The 24,770-nt window shown below is 37.7% G+C and overlaps 3 protein-coding genes across 5 annotated transcripts; all 3 read right to left on the reverse strand.

Moving 5' to 3' along the window:
• Positions 1-606: 606 nt before the first annotated feature.
• LOC141010186 (major histocompatibility complex class I-related gene protein-like) lies at positions 607-9,640 on the reverse strand. The gene is made up of 8 exons (XM_073483058.1): positions 9,481-9,640; positions 7,389-7,655; positions 4,569-4,847; positions 3,907-4,209; positions 2,961-3,056; positions 2,673-2,690; positions 2,446-2,518; positions 607-2,036 (listed from the first exon to the last, which is right to left on the reverse strand). The coding sequence occupies exons 1-7, from the start codon at positions 9,536-9,538 to the stop codon at positions 2,472-2,474; spliced, it is 1,068 nt and encodes a 355-aa protein (XP_073339159.1). The 5' UTR covers positions 9,539-9,640; the 3' UTR covers positions 607-2,036; positions 2,446-2,471.
• Positions 9,641-12,379: 2,739 nt separating this feature from the next.
• LOC141010185 (major histocompatibility complex class I-related gene protein-like) lies at positions 12,380-16,374 on the reverse strand. 3 transcript variants are annotated; one of them, XM_073483057.1, is made up of 7 exons: positions 16,251-16,374; positions 15,296-15,562; positions 14,795-15,073; positions 14,060-14,380; positions 13,646-13,744; positions 12,953-13,040; positions 12,380-12,640 (listed from the first exon to the last, which is right to left on the reverse strand). In XM_073483057.1, exons 1-6 carry the CDS (start codon positions 16,306-16,308, stop codon positions 12,958-12,960), a joined length of 1,107 nt encoding a protein of 368 aa, XP_073339158.1. In that variant the 5' UTR covers positions 16,309-16,374; the 3' UTR covers positions 12,380-12,640; positions 12,953-12,957. The 3 variants fall into 3 exon arrangements, 2 of the variants coding, with proteins under 2 accessions (XP_073339158.1, XP_073339157.1); XM_073483056.1 differs by having other exon boundaries at positions 14,051-14,380; positions 16,251-16,373; XR_012180181.1 differs by having other exon boundaries at positions 12,555-12,640; positions 12,889-13,040; positions 14,051-14,380; positions 16,251-16,372.
• A 790-nt stretch (positions 16,375-17,164) lies between these two features.
• Positions 17,165-21,977, reverse strand: LOC141010187 (major histocompatibility complex class I-related gene protein-like). Its single transcript, XM_073483059.1, has 6 exons — positions 21,791-21,977; positions 19,801-20,067; positions 19,269-19,547; positions 18,560-18,862; positions 17,521-17,595; positions 17,165-17,331 (listed from the first exon to the last, which is right to left on the reverse strand). The coding sequence occupies exons 1-6, from the start codon at positions 21,846-21,848 to the stop codon at positions 17,324-17,326; spliced, it is 990 nt and encodes a 329-aa protein (XP_073339160.1). The 5' UTR covers positions 21,849-21,977; the 3' UTR covers positions 17,165-17,323.
• Positions 21,978-24,770: the final 2,793 nt, after the last annotated feature.

Consider the following 24,770-nt stretch of genomic DNA (forward strand, 5'->3'; position numbering starts at 1 on the left):
TACAGTATCATCAACCAGCAGCACTGGCATCTTGTTAGACGAAGAATAAGAGCTGGTTTGGAGGAGCCACAGCTGTCATGTCATCAGTTGCCAGGCAGATTTCAGTGCAACAGGTTTATAAAGGGGAAAACCAAATGACCACACTGAGTCCTGAGTGGATACACGCAGTGTGAACACGTGCTGAGTGAATCTGTCAAGTCTTCAACACAGAAAAACTACACTCACTATTGATACATTAATCAGTAGTTTAAAACAGTAATATTTTTCTGAAATTTTATGATGAATAAGATATTTTGAGACTTCTCTAGTTAGAGGAAGCAACAAAGATTAAGACAAAGAATGCACAATGATTTCACAAAAAGGGTCTCCAACTATGAAAATCATCTCTATCATATGTTTTTCATGTGAAAACTAAAATTCAACCTTCATCTATGAAGAATCACAGGTTTGCCAAAATAATTAGCTTGTTCCTGCTTTTTAACTTTAATACCTACAGGTCAGAGTCATGTTGGTTAGTGGACATGCAGGTAATATTGATATAATTTATGCTTCTTTCACAAATGTGTAACCTTGTATTTTATATTTAAACACAAAAGGACACTAACATTTGGAAAATTTGTGATTTTATTGAAAAGCAAAATTACAGTGCAAAAGGAATGAAAAAGTGGAGCAACTTCATTTGACATTCATATACTTAACCAAACACAGGAAACAATTTTGAGCATCGCTGTTCAACGTCTGTGTTAACAAAACTAAAATGAGCAAAGATATTTCTCTATCAGTGTGCTGAGAAGCTTGAAAAAAGCCCACAACCCTTTTAGAAAATCAGCAAAAATCAATGATATATTTCAAAACAGATTAAAAGAGATTTTAAGAAACAAAAAACAACATACTTCTGATTAATAAAGAAAAAAACTCTGACATAAATTATTCATCCTGGCCAGATAGGCCCCACAAGCCTTGTTTGAATCAAAACAAAATCTTTAAACTGTATCACTCATAAAGAAATATACAGACAACATATTTACACAACTGGAAAATAAATTTTCTACGGATGTTAGGGGTGGCAACATTGATACAACCTATCATTGAATATGTATATTCATGTTGTTGTATATATCATAATGTGCATTTTCTGGAGATAAAATCAGGAAATCATTGAGACATGTCGTCTTAACCAGATCAAATGAATTTAAAATCAAGATAATTCACCATAGTGATAAAAATATTCCATTTCCTGTCCAATGCATCCTGCTGAGCCTCACAGGGGACTGGAGTCACCAGGAGTAATACAGATATGCAACCATTTACATTTACACCTACGGGTAATTTATGGTGTCCATTTTCGTAGCATGTTTTTGGATGTTGCTGATTGATTTGCACTTTTGCCTCCAGTGATCATATACAGCCAGAGAACCAAATAATGGCTTTTTTAGTATAAATAGTAAAGACAACTCTCTCCTGGTTGACAAATATCTGTTATCTCAAGGTGTATATCGTATTGCCAGGCCCAAGTAGTATATACATGAAGATGGGAATGCACATACTGGGATGTGTACGAATATTTACATTTCAATTTGTATTAGCAATATTGATTTTCCCAGAAAACCCCGAACACCAGATGTATTAAAATGTAAATATGTTTGTGTTTTAGATAAACAGACAAATCTTCAAATTCATTATGTATGCAGGGAGAGAGCAGTGATTTTTTTTTAATATATATATATATATGTCGATATCCTCATTTGATTTGCCAACATCTGACTAAAGTCTTTTCAGATGAAATTCAACTTTTTATTTGAAACCAAATGATCAAAATGATTTAATGTCACCATTTATATTGATAGTATTTCTAAAACATTTGCCAACTGATTTTTCACCTTTGTTTTCTTTGTATTTCAATCAATAAGCATCTACTGATAGATTTCCAACCCTGATTCAGTTTATATGTTTAAGAATATCCAATGAATTCCCAGTTTATGGAGAGGAATGTGGTGACATCGCTTCTTGTTCCAGTGCAGAATTTATCCATAAACCTGAAGAGACAAAAGGAAAAACATTACATAACATTTAGTTGTATAATATTTACCTGCCATGTTTCTGAAGTACAAGTCGTTTGTTTAAATTTGGTTAATCAACAAAATGGTGTCACTGTTTTTCTAAAAGTTAATGTTTGAGTTTTTAATATTACACTTCATCTGACCTGCTGATGTGAAAGTTCCTCAAAGTATCCGTGTCTTTGCCTGAATAATCTAACTTTATATTTAACAGTTTCACCTTTGTTGTGGAAAATAATTGAAAGACAAAGATTTTCTTTAAAACGACAAAGTGTCAAATAAATGTTTCAGTAAATAAACAGTCTCAGAAAGTTACTTTACACAAAGTTTAGTGCAGCTTTGTTTAACAACAGGTGTATGAATTAATGTCCAATATGAAGCAACTCACTGTGTTCAGGTTGGTGTGTTTGTCATTTAGGCTTTTGGATTCAGTTCCTCCATGACCTCAGGGTTGCTTATAGCTGTAAGGTCAGAAACACATTGTTAGCCCAAATCCTGCTGTTTTTTACAAACAGCTAGCACTGCAAGAAAAGTTAATCAGCACAAACTCCAGAAACTCTTTTAAATCTACAATGTCAGGTCAGAGGAAATAGAATAAAAACAAGTGTTACTTACGAGATGGAGGGCGTTTGTCTGAAATAAAAAGAAATGACAAATTATTCATGTGGTACAGTTTAAAATGCCAGACTTTATCGAGAATCCCCTCCAAACGATAAATAAATCCATTCTACCTTTTTTTTCTTTTTTAGGTCTTATATTATTTTTTTCTTCATCATTTTAATATTTCATACAGTAATGAAACTGTGGCTATGAGCCTTAACGTGTTTACTGTTGGTGGTAAAAGATTTCGTTGTGCAAAGTTTAAAATCAAAATGCTGAAAAAAGAGTGTTTTGGTCTCTCACCGCTCTTCTTCTTATAAATGAAGAATCCAATCCCAGCGCTGACGAGGGCGAGAACAGCCACTGCAGCGATGATGATGGCAATCATGGTGAGGTTCCCTGTTGAGCAGAAAACAACAAAAAATAGTCACAACCTGTTCAGATGAAGCAGGTTAGAGGAGGAGAACATCCATTTGCCAACCAGACATCAAACCTGTAAACAGACACTGTTTGTTTTTGATTGTCCTGCTGCTGTTATTTTCAATTTTTATCTCTACATGTCTGCACATCATTAATGTATCTATGCTTATTTATCTTCATCTCGCTTTGTTGTCGTTGTTTAGTTGTATGTCTGTGTTTGGTTGAGTTTTATATGAGGGTTTCTGGCACAATGACAGCATCTGACTGTCATCCTAAAACTACTTTTCAACTGTCAAAAAAATAAATTGTATTCTGGCTGATTATCTGATACATTTATAGTCCCCCAGTTTAAAATAATCTACTCATCTCCGAAAACTGAACAGTAGTTAAATCAACACAGTGCCTATAATCTCTGAACTGTGGTTACACATTAAAATGGCTACACGTGGTCTGAAATGGTATAAAGTGATGGTACAATAGTCTCAGTTTTTATAAGCTACAATAGATTTACAAGGTGGTAAACATTTCAAAATATAAAAGGCAACCAGAGAATTTGTTTTGCATGTTTCATAATTGACATTGTTCTGTATTAATCCAAGTCAAAGATTAAAAAGTGGACAATTTGTTTTGCTAATACACATTTAAGAGTCCAGAGGTGAACATGTGCGTTGGTTTAATGTTAATCTGAGCCTTCTAGATGAAAAAAACTGACAATAAAACAACACAAGGAAACAAAACTTCCAACACACATATAAACACATGAACTGCAGGACCTTTACAGTAAAATAAATGTGTTTCCCACCGTCAACACTTCTGATTCCAGTCTTACCTTCGTTGGTCCTGATCACTGCTTTGTCCAGTCTGGTGATTTTGTCCTCGTTCACACCAGCGAGCTGAAACACACAGTCGTACCTCTTCCAGTCTTCAGGTGTGACTGATGAAAGGTTCAGGTCAACACTCATCTGGAAGGTTCCATCGTGGTTGGGGAGGATCTCTCCGTGGTCCACCTCCTCATGAAGCTCCACTCCATCTTTCCTCCAGATGAGTGAGGCTCTGTCAGGGTAGAAACCTGTAGCGTGGCAGCTGACTGGAGAGGAGGGAGTCTTCTGGAGGAGAGACACTGAGGGAAGCTCTGGAGAGTAAAGACAGAGACAGTTTATAGGTTATTTATTAGTATTTACTGTTTATTATTATTATCACTCATGTTTGATGGAATATATTTTAAATGTTATAGTAACACAGACAAAATATGTGAACACGTTACAAGAAGGGAAAGACAGAGGGGTGAGAAAATGGGGTGAGACAGATAAGAAAGGGAGGAGGACAGTAAGATTGAGAAAGACAGAGTAAGAGACAGAGAGAAAACTGAGATGGACAGAAACACAGAAGAGAGAAAATGGAGGCAAAGAGATGAAGAGGTAAGAGAGAAAATAAGACAAGAAAATGAAGACTGTTGTGTCCATTAAACAACATCAGGTCATGTGATTGTACCTGTTCTCAGCAGAGAGCTCCTCCCATAGTCCACATACTTCTTCACCCAGTCAACGCAAATCTGGGTGAGGTAGTTTTTTGTCTGTGCTATCCAGGCTTTGTCATTATCCCACTTGTGTTTGGTGATGACAGCCTGTTGTTTTGGAGCGATCCATGTTTCTGTCTTCAGGTCAAATGAGATATAGTCTTCTCCATCATAACCATACTGATCAAAACCATTGACCTCTTTAGTCTCATCATCCCACTCACAGCCGTACATGTTCTGGTAAATGTGGACACCTGAGACAGAAACAGAGACAACATTAAACCAGAGTGAGATCACAGCTCAGTCATCGATCATCAGCTGACATCACATCTTCACCACAGAGACACACTGATCCACAGACACCAAAACACAGGATCTACACCTCCTGCTGTTATTGGCTGGATGGAAGCCGCTCACAGCCAATCATCATCTGGACAGTGTGGACGTCTTAGAGAGAGACAGAGAGGCAGAGACTGCTGGGAAACAGAGTGAGATCCTGACACAGTTCATATCCTCTGTTTCACCACAGAGACACACTGACTCCACTGAGACCAGCGGTTTATCTCCACTGTTGAAGGTGGTGTGGCTTCATGTGAACACACACACACACACACACACTGAGGTGGAGTCCTGACCAGCAGATTAAACCTGATCCTGGACTGAACATTACACCCACTGAGACCCTGCAGCCAGTGGATCAGTCCAACAACATCCTCTTCCTGTGAGAAGCTACAGACTAGACTGTCCTGAAGCTGCTCTAGAAGCTTCACTGAAGGAGAGTTTCAGTCCAGGATGAGTCACTAGACTCCAGCTGCTCAGCCAGGACAGTGTGTCCTGTTCAGCACTGTGTTACTACAACTGGTCAGGATGAGGCAGACACCATCAGGACCATTATGGAGACTGGGAGGCAGTCTGTGTGTCCTGATTGGTCCATCCATCAGTCAATCACTCAATACAACCAACAGCTGTTTCACCTGCAGATGTTGGTTTGATGCTGCTGATGCGATGGACCAACACACTGTGGTCAGTACAGTCGAGTTAATCTAATCTAATCTGGAGCTCTACTTTATATTTAACACTGAAATTAATTCTGTTTTTCATTATTAATTATTTTTTGATTAATTGATTAACATTTACTTATTTTAAAAAGTGAGAAAATTATGAAAAATGTCCATCACAAGTTCTCAGAGCCAAAGGTGAAATCTTTAAATGTCTTCTTCTATATTATGGGATGGACAGACTGTGTATCAGTACAGTAGAGTTAATATAATATAATCTGTAGTTCTACTTTATATTTAGGATGAATTTAATGATTCTTTTCATTGTTAATTATTTTTTGATGAATTGATTTACCATTTATTTATTTTAAAAAGTGGGAAAATTGTGAAAAATGTTCTTCACAAGTTCTCAGAGCCAAAGGTGAAATCATCATATTTCTTTTATATATTATTGGATGGACAGACTGTGTATCAGTACAGTAGAGTAAATGTAATATAATCTGTATTTTACTTCATATTTTGGGCCTAAACTGATTGTTCTTGTCATTATTGATTATGTAGTGATTATTTTTTGGCTAATCAATAAATCATTTACGCTGTAAAAAGGCAGAAAATGGTGAAAAAAGTCCATCACAAGTTCTCAGAGCCAAAGGTGAAATCTTCTAAATACTTCTTCTATATTATGGGATGGACAGACTGTGTATCAGTACAGTAGATTTAAAGTAATCTAATCTGTTTTTACTACATATTTTGGGTTCAAACTAATTATTTTTCTCATTATTGATTATGTAATGAATTTTTTTTGGTTAATCAATAAATCGTTTATGCTGTAAAATATCAGGAAATAGTGAAAATGTCCATCACAAGTTTCCAGAGCCAGAAGTGAAATCTTCAAATATCTTCTTTTGTCCGACCAACACTGAACAGTATTTAATTTATAACAATATAAAACAGAGAAAAGCAGCAAATTCTCATATTTGAGAAACTTGAACTAGAAAATGTTTGTGAGTTTTGTTTAGTAAAAGACTTAAATCAATATGTGATCGTCAGAATCTGTCAATAAATTTCCTGTTGATCAACTAATGGATTAATTGTCTAATCACTTCAGCACAACATATGTTTATTATGACAGAGACACACTGTGGTCAAGTAGAGTTAATCTAATCTAATCTGTAGATCTACTATATATCCTGTATATTATGGGATGGACACAGTGTGCTCAGTACAGTGGAGTCGTTCTGTTAAACTTGTTAAACCTCTGATCTGAATGAGACATTTACCTTGTGGTCCTGTCAGCCAGGTGTATTAAAACATACTGCTCCTCCTCTCATATGAGGACCCAGCAGAAGCAGCCTGTGGCCCATTTACAGTCCTGCTCCGTAGTTTAAGAAACCAGGCAGTAATGTTCCTCTATCAGCTGTGTGTTGTTAGACTGTTGTGATAAACAGGTTCCTACAGTAGAGTTATTATGGACCAACTCACTGTGGCCACTTCAGCAGAGTTATTCTGATCTAATCTAGTGGAGATAAAGGGTTAATAATCTCTGCTGGTTATTATGGGATGGACACAAACACTGTATCAGTGTAGTACAGCAGCATCCAGTAGTCTCAGTCTCAGTAATGTTTCTGTTCAGTCTGACTGTGAGTTTTTAGACAAGAAACGCCTCCAACAGACAGTTTAATGTGTGTGTGTGTGTGTGTGTGTGTGTGTGTGTGTGAGACGTAACATATTCTTACTAAAATACAGAATGAAAATATAAACAACATTTTATCAGTAGAAAGTGAAAAATAAACAAACCTCCACTTTGGTTGAAGCGCTGCTTTGCAATGTCAATGTTGCCTTTGAAGGTCGGCTCAGCACCCACAGAAATCTGAGTCTGTCTCTCCCAGTACTGAGGATCATCTGCTGTGCCTCTGATCATCCAGTCCTGTTTGGGTACTTCTCTCCTGATGTTACTGTCATAGTAACTTATCGGAACTTCATCAACCAACCCAAGAGTCACAAACTCTGGGAAGTTTGGGACTCCAGAAGACGCAGTGTAGAAATACTTCAGAGAGTGAGTCACTGTAAGAAACAGTTAATGTCGTGATTTCAGTTTTATAAATCACTGAACAAAGTTATTTTCCTGCACTAAGAATCAAAATGAACTACAGCAGAGTCAAGACATCCTAATAATTACTGTTACACAATCAATAAAAACAAAAGTAAATGTATAGATTAAGATTTTGCTTCAACATTTTAAACATGTTGTTATTTTTCATCATCAACTGGTCATTTATTTATTTGTTCATGTCATTGTCAGAGGGTTTGGGATTTCAAATAGTTGAGAATCACGTTTATTCCAGAAAATGTAGCATATCTTTGTAGTTTATTCAAGGAAGATATTTTAAGTAATATGTGTATTTACAGAGATATTGTTTACAGTTTCTATCAGTATAAGTTACGTACTGGATTTAAAGATTTGGGATCTGGATTTTTTTCATTGACGCCTACCTGAACATTCCCTCCAACATGGACTAATTTTTAATTTACTTTTAGTCCTGATTATAAAAGTTTAATCTACATTTTTAACAATCGATTCATCCATGATTTCAGAATCCTTCACTGTCCTCTGCTGTCTGAATACATGACGATCATATTTCTGTGTTAAACTGCACTAAAACCGCTTGTATAATGTTTTACAGTATTGTCCGACAGATACTGGAGTTTGAGGCTGATACTGATACTTCTAAAACTTAAGACAATTACAGAAATGTAAAATCTGATTTTTCTGTCAATAGTATTTTTACAATAAGACACAAAACATAAACAAATGTTTTTAGTGACCACGACACAAACTGATCAGGACATTTCAGTTATTAATAAACTCTTCAGTGCTCTCTGGTGGACAAACTCTGTAATGAAGACTCTGTTTCTAAATGAGCTCAAACCCAGTTTAACATTTCTGTTCTTCAGTTTCTTGTCACTTATCAGCCACATCCACACAGATACCAACATATCTGTAAGAAGTTAATATCTGCAGATATATCTGTGGCTGATTTATTGATCTGACTCTACTAAACAACATGCTATTGTACACACAGTAAATGTAATAACTACCAGTGTGATGTGACTGGACCCAACCAACAAAACTCAGTATGGACGAACTACATTAAAGCAGATGTGTGTTTCAGTATGTGGAGTTAAACTGTGGAGTTATCTGGGAAATGTCGTCTTCAATTCAATGGAAAAATATATAATTATTGTGATATAGTGATTGATTTTGTGTGTTTTCTGGGTGCATATTTGTGTATTTACAGATGTAATTCAGTGACGTGTTTCAAAAAAATATGTTAATTATAACTCATGAATGTAAAATAATATAAAATATGTTTATAATTTCTAAAACAGTCTTGATTTTTATATCAAACGTTCATCAACAACTCAGAGATTAAAACTGATCAGTGCACTAAATATAGTTTCAGACCATCTTTGTTTTATCGCCTTGTTCTGATGTTTTCTGCTCTTTTCTTTATTTATCTGAGTGTGTTGGACTGTTCTGTGCTGCGCAGTTCTGCTGACATTTTAGCATCAAGATCGATCAGATGAATTAAAATAATGTCCGAAATATAGAAAAACAAATAGACAAATACACTTTTTAACATCCACTGTCAGAGACAGACTGTAGACTTCTCTTCTAACAGAAACTATTAGTGATTAATGAGATGAACAGACAGGATTTACTAACGTCAACTTTAAGATTATCAGTTTTAAACATTTCTATAATCTGCAATGAAGTCCTGGAGCTAAACATCAAAGACTATGAAACAAACCTTCAATTCATATTTACAGAACATAAAGACACGAAACATTTTTCCTTTTACAACCAACTGAAATAAAGTGAACTGACCTGCCGCCGCGCCATGTAGACCTGTTCCCAGGAGAGCCAGAAGAAACAACATCTTCATGGTGAACTGTCGTTTCTGAAGCTTTGATCACAATAATATTATTCTTTATCCTCAGGCAGACTCAAAATGCTCCGTCCTCTTCAGGATCCAGGGACGAAATGAGGGGAAAACAGAGGGAGGCGTTAATATCAGCCTTCATCTGAGCCAATGGTAATTTAGCCTGAGCATGACGTCACTTATAACTGGGTAAAACTGACCCGCTCAGGTTGTAAAGCGAAAGTAAAATGATCTTATTGTAGCCTGTGTGAGAGGATGAGGAGACATGCGGGGTTTTATTTGAGTGTCTCCGCTTTGTTCGCATATGAAAGGAGCATTAAACCTCCTGCTGCTCAGATCTTGTGTCATGTTTTGTAGCTTCATGTGATGTCATGTGCAGAAATGTGTGAATGTTCTGGGAGGTCAGAGGTCACTGTCAGCTACAGGTCAGATACTCTGGAGTCTGTGTGGATGCAGTAGTGTCTTATTGTCCTTTTGTTCTGTGTGGCTGCCCTGGGATTGAAAACAGTCCTGATCACAATATCAACAACAAACAACAAATTAAAATTACGTTTCATCGATGTTATAGTGAGTAAATGTGGGGAGGAGCGCCCCCCAGTGGCTCAAACCTGCAGCTGATGTGCAGCAGTACAGACTGTTATTATCTGCTGTTTTAAACACATCTGTGTGCAGATAAATGAGACGGAGGGGAACATCTTATATCCTTGTAGAAGTCCATATTCATTATTTTATTCATGTGTTAGTGTGTTTGAGTTCAGACCTCCTCACTAAATTACAACCAGGACAGACAATATAATAAAACACATGAGAGATGTGATGAAACAATATTTGACCTCAGTGTTTTACTCTGAAATGAAAACAAGGAGCAAAGAAATGAACCCAAAGCAGAAAGAGAGTCAGAGAGCTTCTTCAGCACAAACATCAGATCAGGTCAGCTCTGTCCTTCAGCCTCAACGCCTCTGAACTGATTTGGAGCTGTGGACGCTGAAAACTGCTCGAGCCACAGAAATGTAACACCACTGTTGATGTTTGAACACCTGATGCTGGTTTTTCATTTTGCTCTCGCTTTGGCACCGTTTACACTCTGTTTCACTGCTCGTTTATTGTTAATGAAGCACTTTATAAAAGGTTATTGAATTTAATAAATAAAACTCAGATGTTTTGTTCTCACTTCTTCAGCTGAGCCAGAAACAGATAGTTTGTGACAACTGCATGCAGTGAGGGACTATGACACCAAAAGCTCTACAAATAGAGATGAATTGTCAATGACTGGACAGTTACATACACAGAGACACACACACAAAATGAATGTTGACATTTTTCTTTTGCTATGTTCTGTGCAATCAATTTTCTTTGTTTTCAATTATTATTGTTCAAAATGTTTGAACATGTTCCAAATGTTAAAAAGTGAAAAATAAAAATAACTCACACATGAAATCATTCTTGTGTGTACAATACAAAACAAAAATACAAAATGATTATTCTGAACAAAAATGGCACCAAAACGCATTGATTCTAATACGGGTCATTTTTGACCCACTTATGGAAGAGTGTAGGGTCCAATCACTCATGCATCTAAGAGTTAAAATATTGTCCGTCACAGAGTGAAACACAAACTCATCTATTGTAATCATGTAATTAAAAACCTCTGCAGTGGTCAGATCAACAATGTTTTGTGAATCTACTTCTTTGAAACAGATTCATAACCTAAACTGAATGTTTACGACATGTAATGAATCTGTTATTGTGATCTGACTGGATCCAGCCGAGGCCTCAGCAGACTGAAGTGATGCTGCTTTATATCAGAATAACATGAAACTGGGAGCTGTCAGTGTGTTTTAATATAGTTTAATTATTTTAATCATCTACAAGAGTGAGAGATATTAATTATGAAATTAAAAGACCAGAAGGTTGTTTATGTTCAGCAGGCGTTAACACATGAAGACACAGCCGTCAACTGACTGATGTTGGTTTACTGTAAAGCTTTGTGACCAAACACATGTAAATGATATTCAGTCTGTGTTGTTGGTGTGGTGACTCTTTTGTGTATGTTTGGATTACAGATTGTGTCTTTACTGCAGTAAAACATGTTTCATTCTCTCACAAAGCAGAAGCTTTCTCTTGGAAAACACAGTTCAGTGTCACAGAGGTCTTATAGATCAGAGTTCACCCTCCTCTTCAGATTATCACTCACTGCTGTCTGGACGAATACACAAATATTCATAAATGAACAGTGTAAAAAAGTAACACATACAGAACATCATACAGGTGGTGATTCAGACAGAGACATTACTTGATAGTGTTCAATTCTGAGGAGAAAGAACTGAACAACAGTCAAATAAAGGTCATAAATAGCCGTGATAGACAGATTTATGCAGGCCTGCCCACAGAACCAGCTGCTGGGCCTCTGAACAGATCCAGTGAACGGGCTCTCCCCAAATCTACTTTAATCATATCAAGATGTGCTCCTGCTCTCTCTCCTACATGAACACATGAACGTCGTCTCTATCATCATCATCCTCTTTCTCACAGCTCTTGTGGCCTAGTGGCTTCTTCACTGACACTATCTGCCTCTTGGTGAGTAATGTTAGCTGTAGCGTTAGCGACCTGGCTATCGTTTGTGTCTTCAGCCTTACTGAGAGCAGCTTTCTGAGCTGACTGACTAAAGTTGATCAACACATTTTTGCTCTTGCCGCCTCTCTCTTGTTCTTCTCTTTTCTTTTCTGGCATCCAGATTCATGTGCAGGTTCTGGCATAGCAAAGGAAATTCACTGCAACATTAGCTCGTGGTTAGTTTCGATGAGTACATTTCTCACGTCAGGACACAGGAAAAGACTCAGACCATTTTCAGGAGGATGAACCAGGCTACACTGTTTATTTAAGCACCAATAAAAAAAACGTTGCTTATATTTAGGATGAACTTGATTATTGTTGGCCTCCATGGGGCCTCCCAGCAGTTTGGCCCCAGAGAGCTTTCGCCTTTCCCCCCTTATGAGCAGCCCTGGATTTATGTTCAGGGATACTTGAGTAAAAAAAAAAAAAAAGGAGTATCACAGATAGACGACCATAGCATCGATTGTTCCAGTGCAAAAGTCCTCCATAAACCTGAAGAGACAAAAAGAAAATAGAAAAAGAAAACAATATAATAAACAAGTATTTACCTCTTATGTTTCTGACCTGTTGATGTGAAGGTTTCTGAAAGTATGTGTGCCTTTCTCTTAACAATCTGTTTACTTCATATCAAAAAGTTTCATCTTTGTTGTGGAAAATCAACTGAAAGTCAAACATTTTCTTTACAAAGTGTCACAGAAGTTTCACAGTGAATAAAGAAACAATCACAGAAGGTCCTTTACACATAGTTTAGTGCAGCTTTAACAACAAGTGTGAATAGTTCATGTCCCATATGACCCAACTCGCTGTGTTCAGGCTGATGAGTTTGTCTTCAGGGGTACATCACTCTGGTCGGACTGCTTGGACTCGTTGTCACTGGATGAAGGGCAGTTGGCTGAAATACAAAGCAAAGACAAGTCATTTTAGCGTTGTGTTTCCAAACAGCTGGAAGGCAACAACAACACAACAATACCATCTTTCTTAACTTCTTTTCCTTTCACTTCTTTCTTACATCATTATGCTAAAGTCAATGTAGGATCCAAAACCAGCTCCACAACATAAACCTTAACATGTGTTTCTCATCCTGAGCACACAGCTCGCTCCAACTCCTCTTGAAGATGAAATTAAAACAACTTTATTAATCTACTGTCCCTGAAAAAACAAATATTATTCCAACAGGAATTAATAATATTCCTTTTATCTTGTTTTGTTTTCAAAAGTCTAAAATACAATCCACAAAACAGTCAGAAAACTTTGCAAGTTTATAAGAGTAAACCAGTGTTAAACATAATATATAAAGGATAGGAGCAAATATGATAAAACATCAACATCTAAATTATAATAACAAATATCTAACTTAAACATTAAGTTGATTTCTCTGCTCACATCATCATGACACTGTGGCTCTGAGCCTGACAATTTATTGTTGTTTGAAACAGATTTTGTTGCACTAAGAAAATACAGACACAAAGACACAATCTTTCTATGTGAGCCTCTCACCTTTCTTCTTTTTGTAAGCCGTGACTCCAATGGCAGCGATGAGGACGAGAGCAATAACAACCACTGCAACGACGATGATGGCGGTCGTGTTAAGTTTCTCTGTTGAGCAGAAAACAACAGAAAATAGTCACAACCTGTTCAGATGAAGCAGGTTAGAGAAGAACCTCTGTCTGCCAACTAGACCACAATCCTGTATACAGACACTGTGTTTGTTTATCTTTATCTTAGATTTGCTGATACACTTTTAAGAGTCCAGAGGTGAACATGTGCGTTGGTTTAATGTTAATCTGAGCCTCCTAGATGAAAAAAACTGACAATAAAACAACACAAGGAAACAAAACTTCCAAAACACATATAAACACATGAACTGCAGGACTGTTACAGTAAAATAAATGTGTTTCTCACTGTCAACACTTCTGATTCCAGTTTTTCCTTCATTGGTCCTGATCACTGCTTTGTCCAGTTTGGTGATGATGTCCTCCTCCACACCAGCGAGCTGAAACACACAGTCGTACCTCTTCCAGTCTTCAGGTGTGACTGATGAAAGTTTCAGGTCAACACTCATCTGGAAGGTTCCATCGTGGTTGGGGAGGATCTCTCCGTGGTCCACCTCCTCATGAAGCTCCTCTCCATCTTTCCTCCAGAAGAGTGAGGCTCTGTGAGGGTAGAAACCTGTAGCGTGGCAGCTGACTGGAGAGGAGGGAGTCTTCTGGAGGAGAGACACTGAGGGAAGCTCTGGAGAGTAAAGAGAGAGACAGTTTATAGGTTATTTATTAGTATTTACTGTTTGTTAATATTATCATTCATGTTTGATGGAATATATTTTAAATGTTTTAGTAACACAGACAAAATATGTGAACATGTTACAAGAAGAGAAGGACAGAGGGGTGAGATGAGGTGAGACAGATGAGAAAGGGAGGAGAAGGACAGTGAGAGACTGAGATGGACAGAAACAGAAGAGAGAAAATGGAAACAGAGAGATGAAGAGGTGAGAGAGAAAATAAAAGAAAGAGAAATGTGTGTAAACTGAGAAAAAGTGTGTCTCTGCATGTCAGTTTATATTAATTGTTGCAACTGTTGGTTAATAAAAGAATAGAAAAATGAAGACTGTTGTGTCCATTACAACAACATCAGGTCAGGTGATTCTACCTGTTCTCAGCAGAGAGCTCCTCCCATAGTCCACATACTTCTTCAGCCACTCAGGACAAATCTGGGTGAGGTAGTTTTTTTGCTGTGCTATGGAAGCCTTGTTATTATCCCACTTGTGTTTGGTGATGACAGCCTGTTGTTTTGGAGCGATGAATGTTTCTGTCTTCAGATCGAGTGCAATGAAGTCTTCTCCATCGTAACCATCCTGGAAAAACCCATTAACCTGATTGGTCTCATCATCCCACTCACAGCCGTACAGCCGCTGGGCAATGTGGACACCTGAGACAGAAACATAGACGACATTAAACCAGAGTGAGATCACAGCTCAGTCATCAGCTGACATCACATCTTCATCACAGAGACACACTGATGCAAGAAGAAAAGCCTCCAACAAACAGTTTAATGTGTGTGTGTGTGTGTGAGACGTAACATATTCTTACTAAAATACAGAATGAAAATATAAATAACGTTTTATCAGTAGAAAGTGAAACATAAACAAACCTCCAGTTTGGTTGAAGCGCTGCTTTGCAGTGTTAATGTTGGTTTTGAAGGCCTGCTCAGCACCCACAGATCGCTCAGTCTCACTCTGCCAGTACTGAGGATCATCTGCTGTGGCTCTGATCATCCAGTCCTGTTTGGGTTCTGCTTTCTTGGTGTTACTGTCATAGCAACTCATTGGAACGTCATCAACCATCCCAAGATTCACAAACTCTGGGAAGTTTGGGACTCCAGAAGACGCAGTGTAAATATACTTCAGAGAGTGAGTCACTGTCAGAAAAACTTGATGTCATGATTTCAGTTTTACAAATCACTGAACAAAGTTATTTTCCTGCACTAAGAATCAAAATGAACTGTGCACATTATTGTGTTAACTGAACAAAATTCAGATGTAATTCAGTGACGTGTTTCAAGAAAATACGTTAATTATAACTCATGAATGTAAAATAATATAAAATATGTTAATTATAACTCATGAATGTAAAACAATATAAAACATGTTAATTATAACTCATGAATGTAAAATAATATAAAACATGTTAATTATAACTCATGAATGTAAAATAATATAAAATATGTTCATAATTTCTAAAACAGTGGTGATTTTTATATCAAACAACTAAGAGATTAAAAATGATCAGTGCAGTAAATATAGTTTCAGACAATCTTTGTTTTGACGCCTTGTTCTGATGTTTTCTGCTCTTTTCTTTATTTATCTGAGTGTGTTGGACTGTTCTGTGCTGCATAGTTCTGCTGACATTTTAGCATCAAGATCGATCAGATTGATTAAAATAATGTCCGAAATGTAGAAAAAAATAAATAAATAGACGAATGCACTTTTTAACATCCATTTTCTAAATATCAAAGACTATAAAAAGAAACTTCAATTCATATTTACAGAACATAAAGACAGGAAACATTTTTTCTTTTACAACCAACTGAAATAAAGTGACCTGACCTGCCGCCGCGCCATGTAGACCTGTTCCCAGGAGAGCCAGAAGAAACAACATCTTCATTGTGTCGTTTCTGAAGCTTTGATCACAATAATATTATTCTTTATCTACAGAAAGACACGTGCTGCTGCTTCTTCTTCTTCTTCTTGGAGCTCAAGGGGTTAAATCAGGGGGGAAAAAATCACAGAACGATCTGAGCCAATGATAATTTAGCCTGAGCATGACGTCACTTATAACTGGGTAAAACTGACCCACTCAGACTGTAAAGTGAAAGTAAAATGATCTTATTGTAGCCTGTGTGAGAGGATGAGGAGACGTGCGGGGTTTTATTTGAGTGTCTCAGCTTTGTTCGCATATGAAAGGAGCATTAAACCTCCTGCTGCTCAGATCTTGTGTCATGTTTTGTAGCTTGTAGGGGGAGTTAAAGAAATACACCGTGGGAGCTGTCGAGAAAAAGTAAATCTCATCAAAGATTACAGAACAGGCCAACTCATGAGGTCACATTAAGAAGTAGTAAATCATCCAGACCGCTAGGAAGCATGGCCTCATATTTCTCAGTGTCTGGAATGAAACAAAATATGCCAGTATAGACTAATTTTAAGGATAATCTACTGTTTAAACATGGAGTGTTTTAAAATTTTGTCATTCAAAAATTGACAGTTGGTCTTTCTATCAATTTATTTTGTGTTGTATTTCAGAATTTTTTGTTGTTGTTATTTAAATTAAACTTTATTTTTTGCATTTTGTCTTATTCTTGGTGTGCATTGGTCTCTGAATCCATTTATAAGGTGCTTCGTTTTGCCAGTCGCTTGTAAAGTATTTTTAATTGCATTTAATTTGCTTTTAAGTTGCTATAGAAATAAGTTTGACTGATTAAATGGACTTTCTGACCATATAAATGTAAATGATATTCAATCTGTTTTGTTGGTGTGGTGACTCTTTTATTTAAGTTTGGATTACAGATCGTGTCTTTACTGCAGTAAAACACGTTTATTTCTCTCACAAAGCAGGAGCTTTCTCTTGGAAACCACAGTTGCAGATTTCCTACGGACTGCAGTTCCCCATCTTCTTCAAGCTGTCACTCGGCTGTTCAGACAAGTAAATAAGAGTTCACGAATCAACAGTGCAAAAGGTAATGATGTATATTGCAATAAGGTGTGAAACATCCGTCATAAACCTTTGTAATGGATCAAAATGTGGATAAATAATGCTTGCTGTAAAGACATACTGTACATCATACAGGTGATGATTCAGACAGACAGAGCCATTAGTTACCTTTCATCAATGTTGCGTTGCTGTTGGGACTTTCTGTAGGAGAATCATCAGAACTCGTTGATAAAGTGTCCGACTCTGAGGAGAAAAAAAATTGAACAACAGTCAAGTAAAGGACAAAAATAGCCGTGATAGACAGAATTATGCAGGCCTGTCCACAGAAATGGAGATAAAGTTGAAGCTGAAGTTCAGGAGCAGGACCACACCTCAATCACTCCCCTTCATGTCATGTGCCTATATAAACCTCACCGTGCTTCATGCCTGCCTTTTCTCATTTCTCGTGCCCCTCGCTCCCCTTCTTCTGTCTTTGTCTCTCTCTTTATTAAAGGGGGTCTGCCAGCCCGGGAGCTGCCGTTGATCCCTAACGAAGCCTTTCCCACACCGCAGCCGCTCAACACTTCATCAGCATCGTACTCATATTGCACCTCAATAAACTATCATCTACATCCCACTGATGGTGTGGCCCTTGCTCATGAAACAGCTGCTGGGCCTCTGAACAGGTCCAGTGAACGGGCCCTCCCCAAATCTACTTTACTCATATCAAGACAAGCTCCTGCTCTCTCTCCTACATATACACATGAACGTCGTCTATCATCAACATCATCCTCTTTCTCACAGCTCGTAGTGGCTTCTTCACTGACACTAGCTACCTCTTGGTGAGTAATGTTAGTGATCGTTAGCCTCCTGGCTATTGTTTGTGTCTTCAGCCTGACTGAGAGCAGCTTTCAGAACTGATTGAAAAAAGCTGATCATTACATTATTATTTTAGTCTACATCTCTTTCCACAACCCTCTTTTACTTATTTTTCTTTTCTGGCATTCTGATTTATGTGCAGGTTCTGGCACAGCAAGGAAATTCAGTCCAACATTAGCAAGTAGTTAGTTTAGATCAGAGTCCAGAGGTGGACATGTGTGTTGGTTAAATGTTAATCTGAGAATAAAACAATACAAAGAAACAAAACTTCCAACAAACATATATACACATGTACTGCAGGACTGTTACAGTAAAATAAATGTGTTCCACCGTCATCACTTCGTCTTACCTTCGTTGGTCCTGATCACTGCTTTGTCCAGTTTGGTGATGATGTCCTCCTTCACACCAGAGAGCTGAAACACACAGTCGTACCTCGTCCAGTCTTCAGGTGTGACTGATGAAAGGTTCAGGTCAACACGCATCTGGAAGGTTCCATCATGGTTGGGGAGGATCTCTCCATAGTCCACCTCCTCATAAAACTCCTCTCCATCTCTCCTCCAGACGAGTGAGGCTCTGCGAGGGTAGAAACCTGTAGCGTGGCAGCTGACTGGAGAGGAGGGAGTCTTCTGGAGGAGAGACACTGAGGGAAGCTCTGGAGAGTAAAGAGAGAGACAGTTTTATAGGTTATTTATTAGTATTTACTGTTTATTAATATAATTATTCCTGTTTGATGGAATATATTTTAAAAGTTTTAGTAACACAGACAAAATATGTGAACACGTTACAAGAAGGGAGGGACAGAGGGGTCAAATGGGCTGAGACAGATGAGAAAGGGAGGAGAAGGACAGTGAGAGACTGAGATGGACAGAAACAGAAGAGAGAAAATGGAGGTAAAGAGATGAAGAGGTGAGAGAGAAAATAAAAGAAAGAGAAATGTGTGTAAACTGAGACAAAGTGTGTCTCTGCATGTCAGTTTATATTTATTGTAACGTTACTGTTTGAAGAGAAATATGAAGACTGTTGTGTCCATTAAACTGCATCAGGTCAGGTGATTGTACCTGTTCTCAGCAGAGAGCTCCTCCCATAGTCCACATACTTCTTCAGCCAGTCAGCGCACTCCTGGGTGAGGTACTGCTTGAGCATTGCTGTCTGAGCTTTGTTATGATCCCACTTGTGTTTGGTGATGACAGCCTGTTGTTTTGGAGCGATCCATGTCTCTGTCTTGAGGTCAAATGCAATGAAGTCTTCTCCATCGTAACCATCCTGGAAAAAACCATTAACCTCATCGGTCTCATCATCCCACTCACAGCCGTACATCTCCTGGACAAGGTGGACACCTGAGGGAGAGACAGAGACGACATTAAACCAGAGTGAGATCACAGCTCAGTCATCTATCATCAGCTGATATCACATCTTCACCACAGAGACACACTGATGCAAGAAGAAATGCCTCCAACAGACAGTTTAATGTGAGTGTGTGTGTGTGTGTGTGTGTGTGTGTGTGTGTGTGTGAGGTAACATCTTCATACTAAAATACAGAATGAAAATAGAAACAACATTTTATCAGTAGAAAGTGAAACATAAACAAACCTCCAGTTTGGTTGAAGCGCTGCTTTGCAATGTCAATGTTGCCTTTGAAGGTCTGCTCAGAGCCCACAGATCGCTCAGTCTGTCTCTCCCAGTACTGAGGATCATCTGCTGTGACTCTGATCATCCAGTCCTGTTTGGGTACTTCTCTCCTGATGTTACTGTCATAGTAACTTATCGGAACTTCATCAACCAACCCAACGGTCACAAACTCTGGGAAGTTTGGGACTCCAGAAGACGCAGTGTAGAAATACTTCAGAGAGTGAGTCACTGTAAGAAACAGTTAATGTCGTGATTTCAGTTTTATAAATCACTGAATAAACTTTACAAACACAAAAGTAAACGTATGGAATGCCATTGGAATGAATTCCCTCCAACATGGACTAATTTTTAATTCACTTTTAGTCCTGAAAATAAAAACTTAATCTCAATTTTTAATAATTGATTCATCCATGATTTCAGAATCCTTCACTGTCCTCTGCTGTCTGAATACATGACGATCATATTTCTGTGTTAAACTGCACTAAAACAGCTTTTATAATGTTTTACAGTATTGTCCGACAGATACTGGAGTTTGAGGCTGATACTGATACTTTTAAAACTTAAGACAATTACAGAAATTTAAAATCTGATTTTTATGACAATAGCATTTTTCATAATAAGACACAAAACATAAACAAATGTTTTTAGTGACCAAGACACAAACTGATCAGGACATTTCACAGTTATTAATAAACTCTTCAGTGCTCTCTGGTGGACAAACTCTGTAATGAAGACTCTGTTTCTAAATGAGCTCAAACCCACTTTAACATTTTTCTTCTTCAGTTTCTTGTCACTTATCAGCCACATCCACACAGATACCAACATATCTGTAATAAGTTAATATCTGCAGATATATCTGTGGCTGATTTATTGATCTGACTCTACTAAACAACATGCTATTGTACACACAGTAAATGTCATAACTACCAGTGTGATGTGACTGGACCCAACCAACAAAACTCAGTATGGACGAACTACATTAAAGCAGATGTGTGTTTCAGTATGTGGAGTTAAACTGAGGAGTTATCTGGGAAATGTCGTCTTCAATTCAATGGAAAATATATTATATATAAATATATTATTATTAAAATTATTATTCATAGCAGGCTGTGATTGATTTTACGTGTTTTCTGTGTGCAAATAATTGTGTTAACCCTTGTCTGGTGTTCGGGTCTGTGGGGCCCGTTTTAATTTTTCATCAAAAGAAAAATGATACGATTAATTATTTCGTCAAACTCAGATTTATTGGCCTTGGCTGATTTTCTGTGAAGAACATATATCATAACACATTTTCAATGACCACCCCCCCCACCCCCCACCCCCCACCCCCGCCACACACACACACACACACACACACACACACACACACACACACACGCACACACACACACACACACACACACACACACACATTTACATACAGGATGTTCGGGTCCACTGGACCCAGGGCGCGTGTGTGTGAGTGTGTTTGTGTTGTGCTTCTGCCAGTGCCGTTCCCGCACAAGGTTGCAACATTGTTGCAAAATTCAAGCACCAACACCGTCTGCGCTCACATTGATACATGGTAAAATAATATAAAACATGTTCATAGTTTCTAAAACAGTCTTGATTTTTATATCAAACGTTCATGAACAACTCAGAGATTAAAACTGATCAGTGCACTAAACATAGTTTCAGACAATCTCTGATGTTTTCTGCTCTTTTCTTTATTTATCTGAGTGTGTTGGACTGTTCTGTGCTGCGTAGTTCTGCTGACATTTTAGCATCAAGATCGATCACATGAATTCAAATAATGTCCGAAATATAGAAAAGAAAATAGACATATACACTTTTTAACATCTATTTTCTAAACATCAAAGACTATAAAAAGAAACTTCAATTCATATTTACAGAACATAAAGACAAGAAACATTTTTTTCTTTTACAACCAACTGAAATAAAGTGAACTGACCTGCCGCCGCGCCATGTAGACCTGTTCCCAGGAGAGCCAGAAGACACAACATCTTCATGGTGAACTGTCGTTTCTGAAGCTTTGATCACAATAATATTATTCTTTATCCTCAGACAGACTGAGACTGCTCCCTCTTCTTGGGGATCCAGGGGTGAAACGAGGGGAAAACACAGAGAGAGGCGTTAATATCAACCTCCATGTGAGCCAATGGGAATTTGCCTGAGCATGACGTAGAACTGGGTATTAAACCTCCTGCTGCTCACTGTCAGCTACAGGTCAGATACTCTGGAGTCTGTGTGGATGCAGTAGTGTCTTATTGTCCTTTTGTTCTGTGTGGCTGCCCTGGGATTGAAAACAGTCCTGATCACAATATCAACAACAAACAACAAATTAAAGTGACGTTTCATCGATGTTATAGTGAGCGGACTGTACACATAACAAGTTATTTTATTTATGTGTTAGTGTGTTTCAGTTCAGACCTACTCACTTAATTACAATCAGGACAGACAATATAATAAAACACGAGAGATGTGATGAAACAATATTTGACCTCAGTGTTTTACTCTGAAATGAAAACAAGAAGCAAAGAAATGAACCCAAAGCAGAAAGAGAGTCAGAGAGCTTCTTCAGCACAAACATCAGATCAGGTCAGCTCTGTCCTTCAGCCTCAACGCCTCTGAACTGATTTGGAGCTGTGGACGCTGAAAACTGCTCGAACCACAGAAATGTAACACCACTGTTGGTCTGAAAAACTCACTCATTTTGTTGCTTTTTATGAGTAAAGTCGCTGAGAGGGTCTGAGTCTGGCGTGCAAGTCACCCAGTTGGCAAAACTGTGTGGGTGTGTGTGCTTGTATACATGTGTGCACATGTGAGTGAGTGGTTGTATGAGCTTATAATTCATATGTAATATTGTGTCAGTCAAAAAAAATGTTGCTGTAGTAACATGGCCAGGCCCTAAACATGTCCCTGCTTGTATGTATGTTACTGTACAGTGACATATGAGTGGACATACATGAAGATTTAAGGGCAACACTTCTTATGTAATATTGTAAAACTAAAGTAACAACATCATGTGACATCCGATCATTTAACAAAAATTTAACACACAAAAAAGCCCATGTTTATATTCAAATGATATGCACACATTTAAAGGGAAAAATAACAAACTCCTGCACAGTTCACTTGCAATTAAGTTTAATGACAACAATGTTTCGGTACTTAGATTTTCATCGGGTTATCTTACAAGACAATGGGGGAGGCTGTCTTAAGTTGTGGATGGCTGTGGACCAATCGGGCCACACCGCAGACAGAAATCCCTCCAAATGATTAAGAATTACTTATGGGACGGGGGAAGAAATACACTGTGGGAGCTGTCGAGAAAAAGCAAATCTCATCAAAGATTACAGAACAGGCCAACTCATGAGGTCACATTAAGAAGTAAATCATCCAGACCGCTAGGAAGCATGGTCTAACATTTCATAGGTTACATCTTCACAATAAAAATCATATAACAGGAATTTCATAGTAAAGAATTGGTTGGAACTTAATATATCTTCTAGAGCCTGTCCCTACACAAATAAAAAGGACATAGAATTTGAATTAGGCAAAAAATAGTGAAGGATTATATATGAGACTATATTTATAATATAAACAATTGCTATGTCTGTAAAAATGTTCAGTGACAGAACAGCCCAACCCATAACATGAGTTATAACATGACATCACATGAAGCAGTAGTTCATCGTTTAGACCCCTGGGAAACAATCATTTCATCATTAAAGTGTACAGCAACAGGATAATAACGACCATTTCTACATATGCCGCTTTTGTGGTCACTTATACGTTGCTTCAACTTCCTAGTGGTTTAACCCACGTACATTAATCCATATGGACACCGGAGTGTGTACACAACGTGCATGGAGGCGCACGTGATGACACTACTAATGAAAAAAGATTTGTTTGTGTGAGGACGAGAAAAGATATTGGTATTTTAGGTGTTGCACTGTGCGCAGCTCCCACAACGGTAGTCGCCGTTGGGTAAAGGGCTTTGTAGCCTCTGTTGTATTGACTGCGTGGGTTTTTGGCGTACAAATTTGCATGATTTCATCCCCCGGATTTTGCACCTGTCGATCTTAAGGAGTGCAAAAGCTGTACTCTATGAATTAATAAAAATAAAAAAATAAGCACACACGCCCCATATTCTACACACACAAGAAACCTTTACAAAATGTGGAACAATCAACAGATTCAGTTGTAAATAAAAAGTTTGTATTGAAAAAAAAAGGATTTACAAATCAAACAAGAAGAAAACAAGAAAAAAAAGTAAATCAATAAATTCACACAACACACTCAATTCACCCAGAAAAGGAGATGCTGTACACAAACTGTGTATCTAAGGCACATTAAAGATGCATTTACTAATTTACTGATGTATTTACTGTTAAATGTAAATGTGTGTAGAAGTGTATGTTTATTTACAAATGCAAATGAGTCTGAGATGAGAATGAGAATGTGAGTCTATATGTGCATTTGCATTTGTTTTACAGAACGCCACCAATTCAAAATCATTCACATATTGAACTGTAGATCTGAAGGACATGTGTGCTTGTGTGTGTGTTCTTATATGTCATCTCATATGTATGTTACAATCATGCAACAGATTTATACCAACATATTTCTATTTACAGGCTTTCTTTTTGTCAACAGTGGGGCCATCCTTCCTTGTATTTGAATTGTTTATCTTTTACACAGTTAGTCTGAACATTGTAGACACTAATTAACATCATTACAAATGGCAGCATGGATGTGCAGTTTTACTGTGGCAAAAAATTTAAGGTGAGCTAAAACGTTATCATTTGATATTCAATAAAGATTTGAACATAGATTATGGTGTGGAGGCCCCATGTCAACCTTGTTTGAGCTACATATGCCTTGTACCCGGTCAGCATTTGTATCACTGGTCTGTAACCTCAGCAGTG

Source organism: Pagrus major, chromosome 16 (genome assembly GCF_040436345.1).
Source record: "Pagrus major chromosome 16, Pma_NU_1.0".
NCBI lineage: Eukaryota > Metazoa > Chordata > Actinopteri > Spariformes > Sparidae > Pagrus > Pagrus major.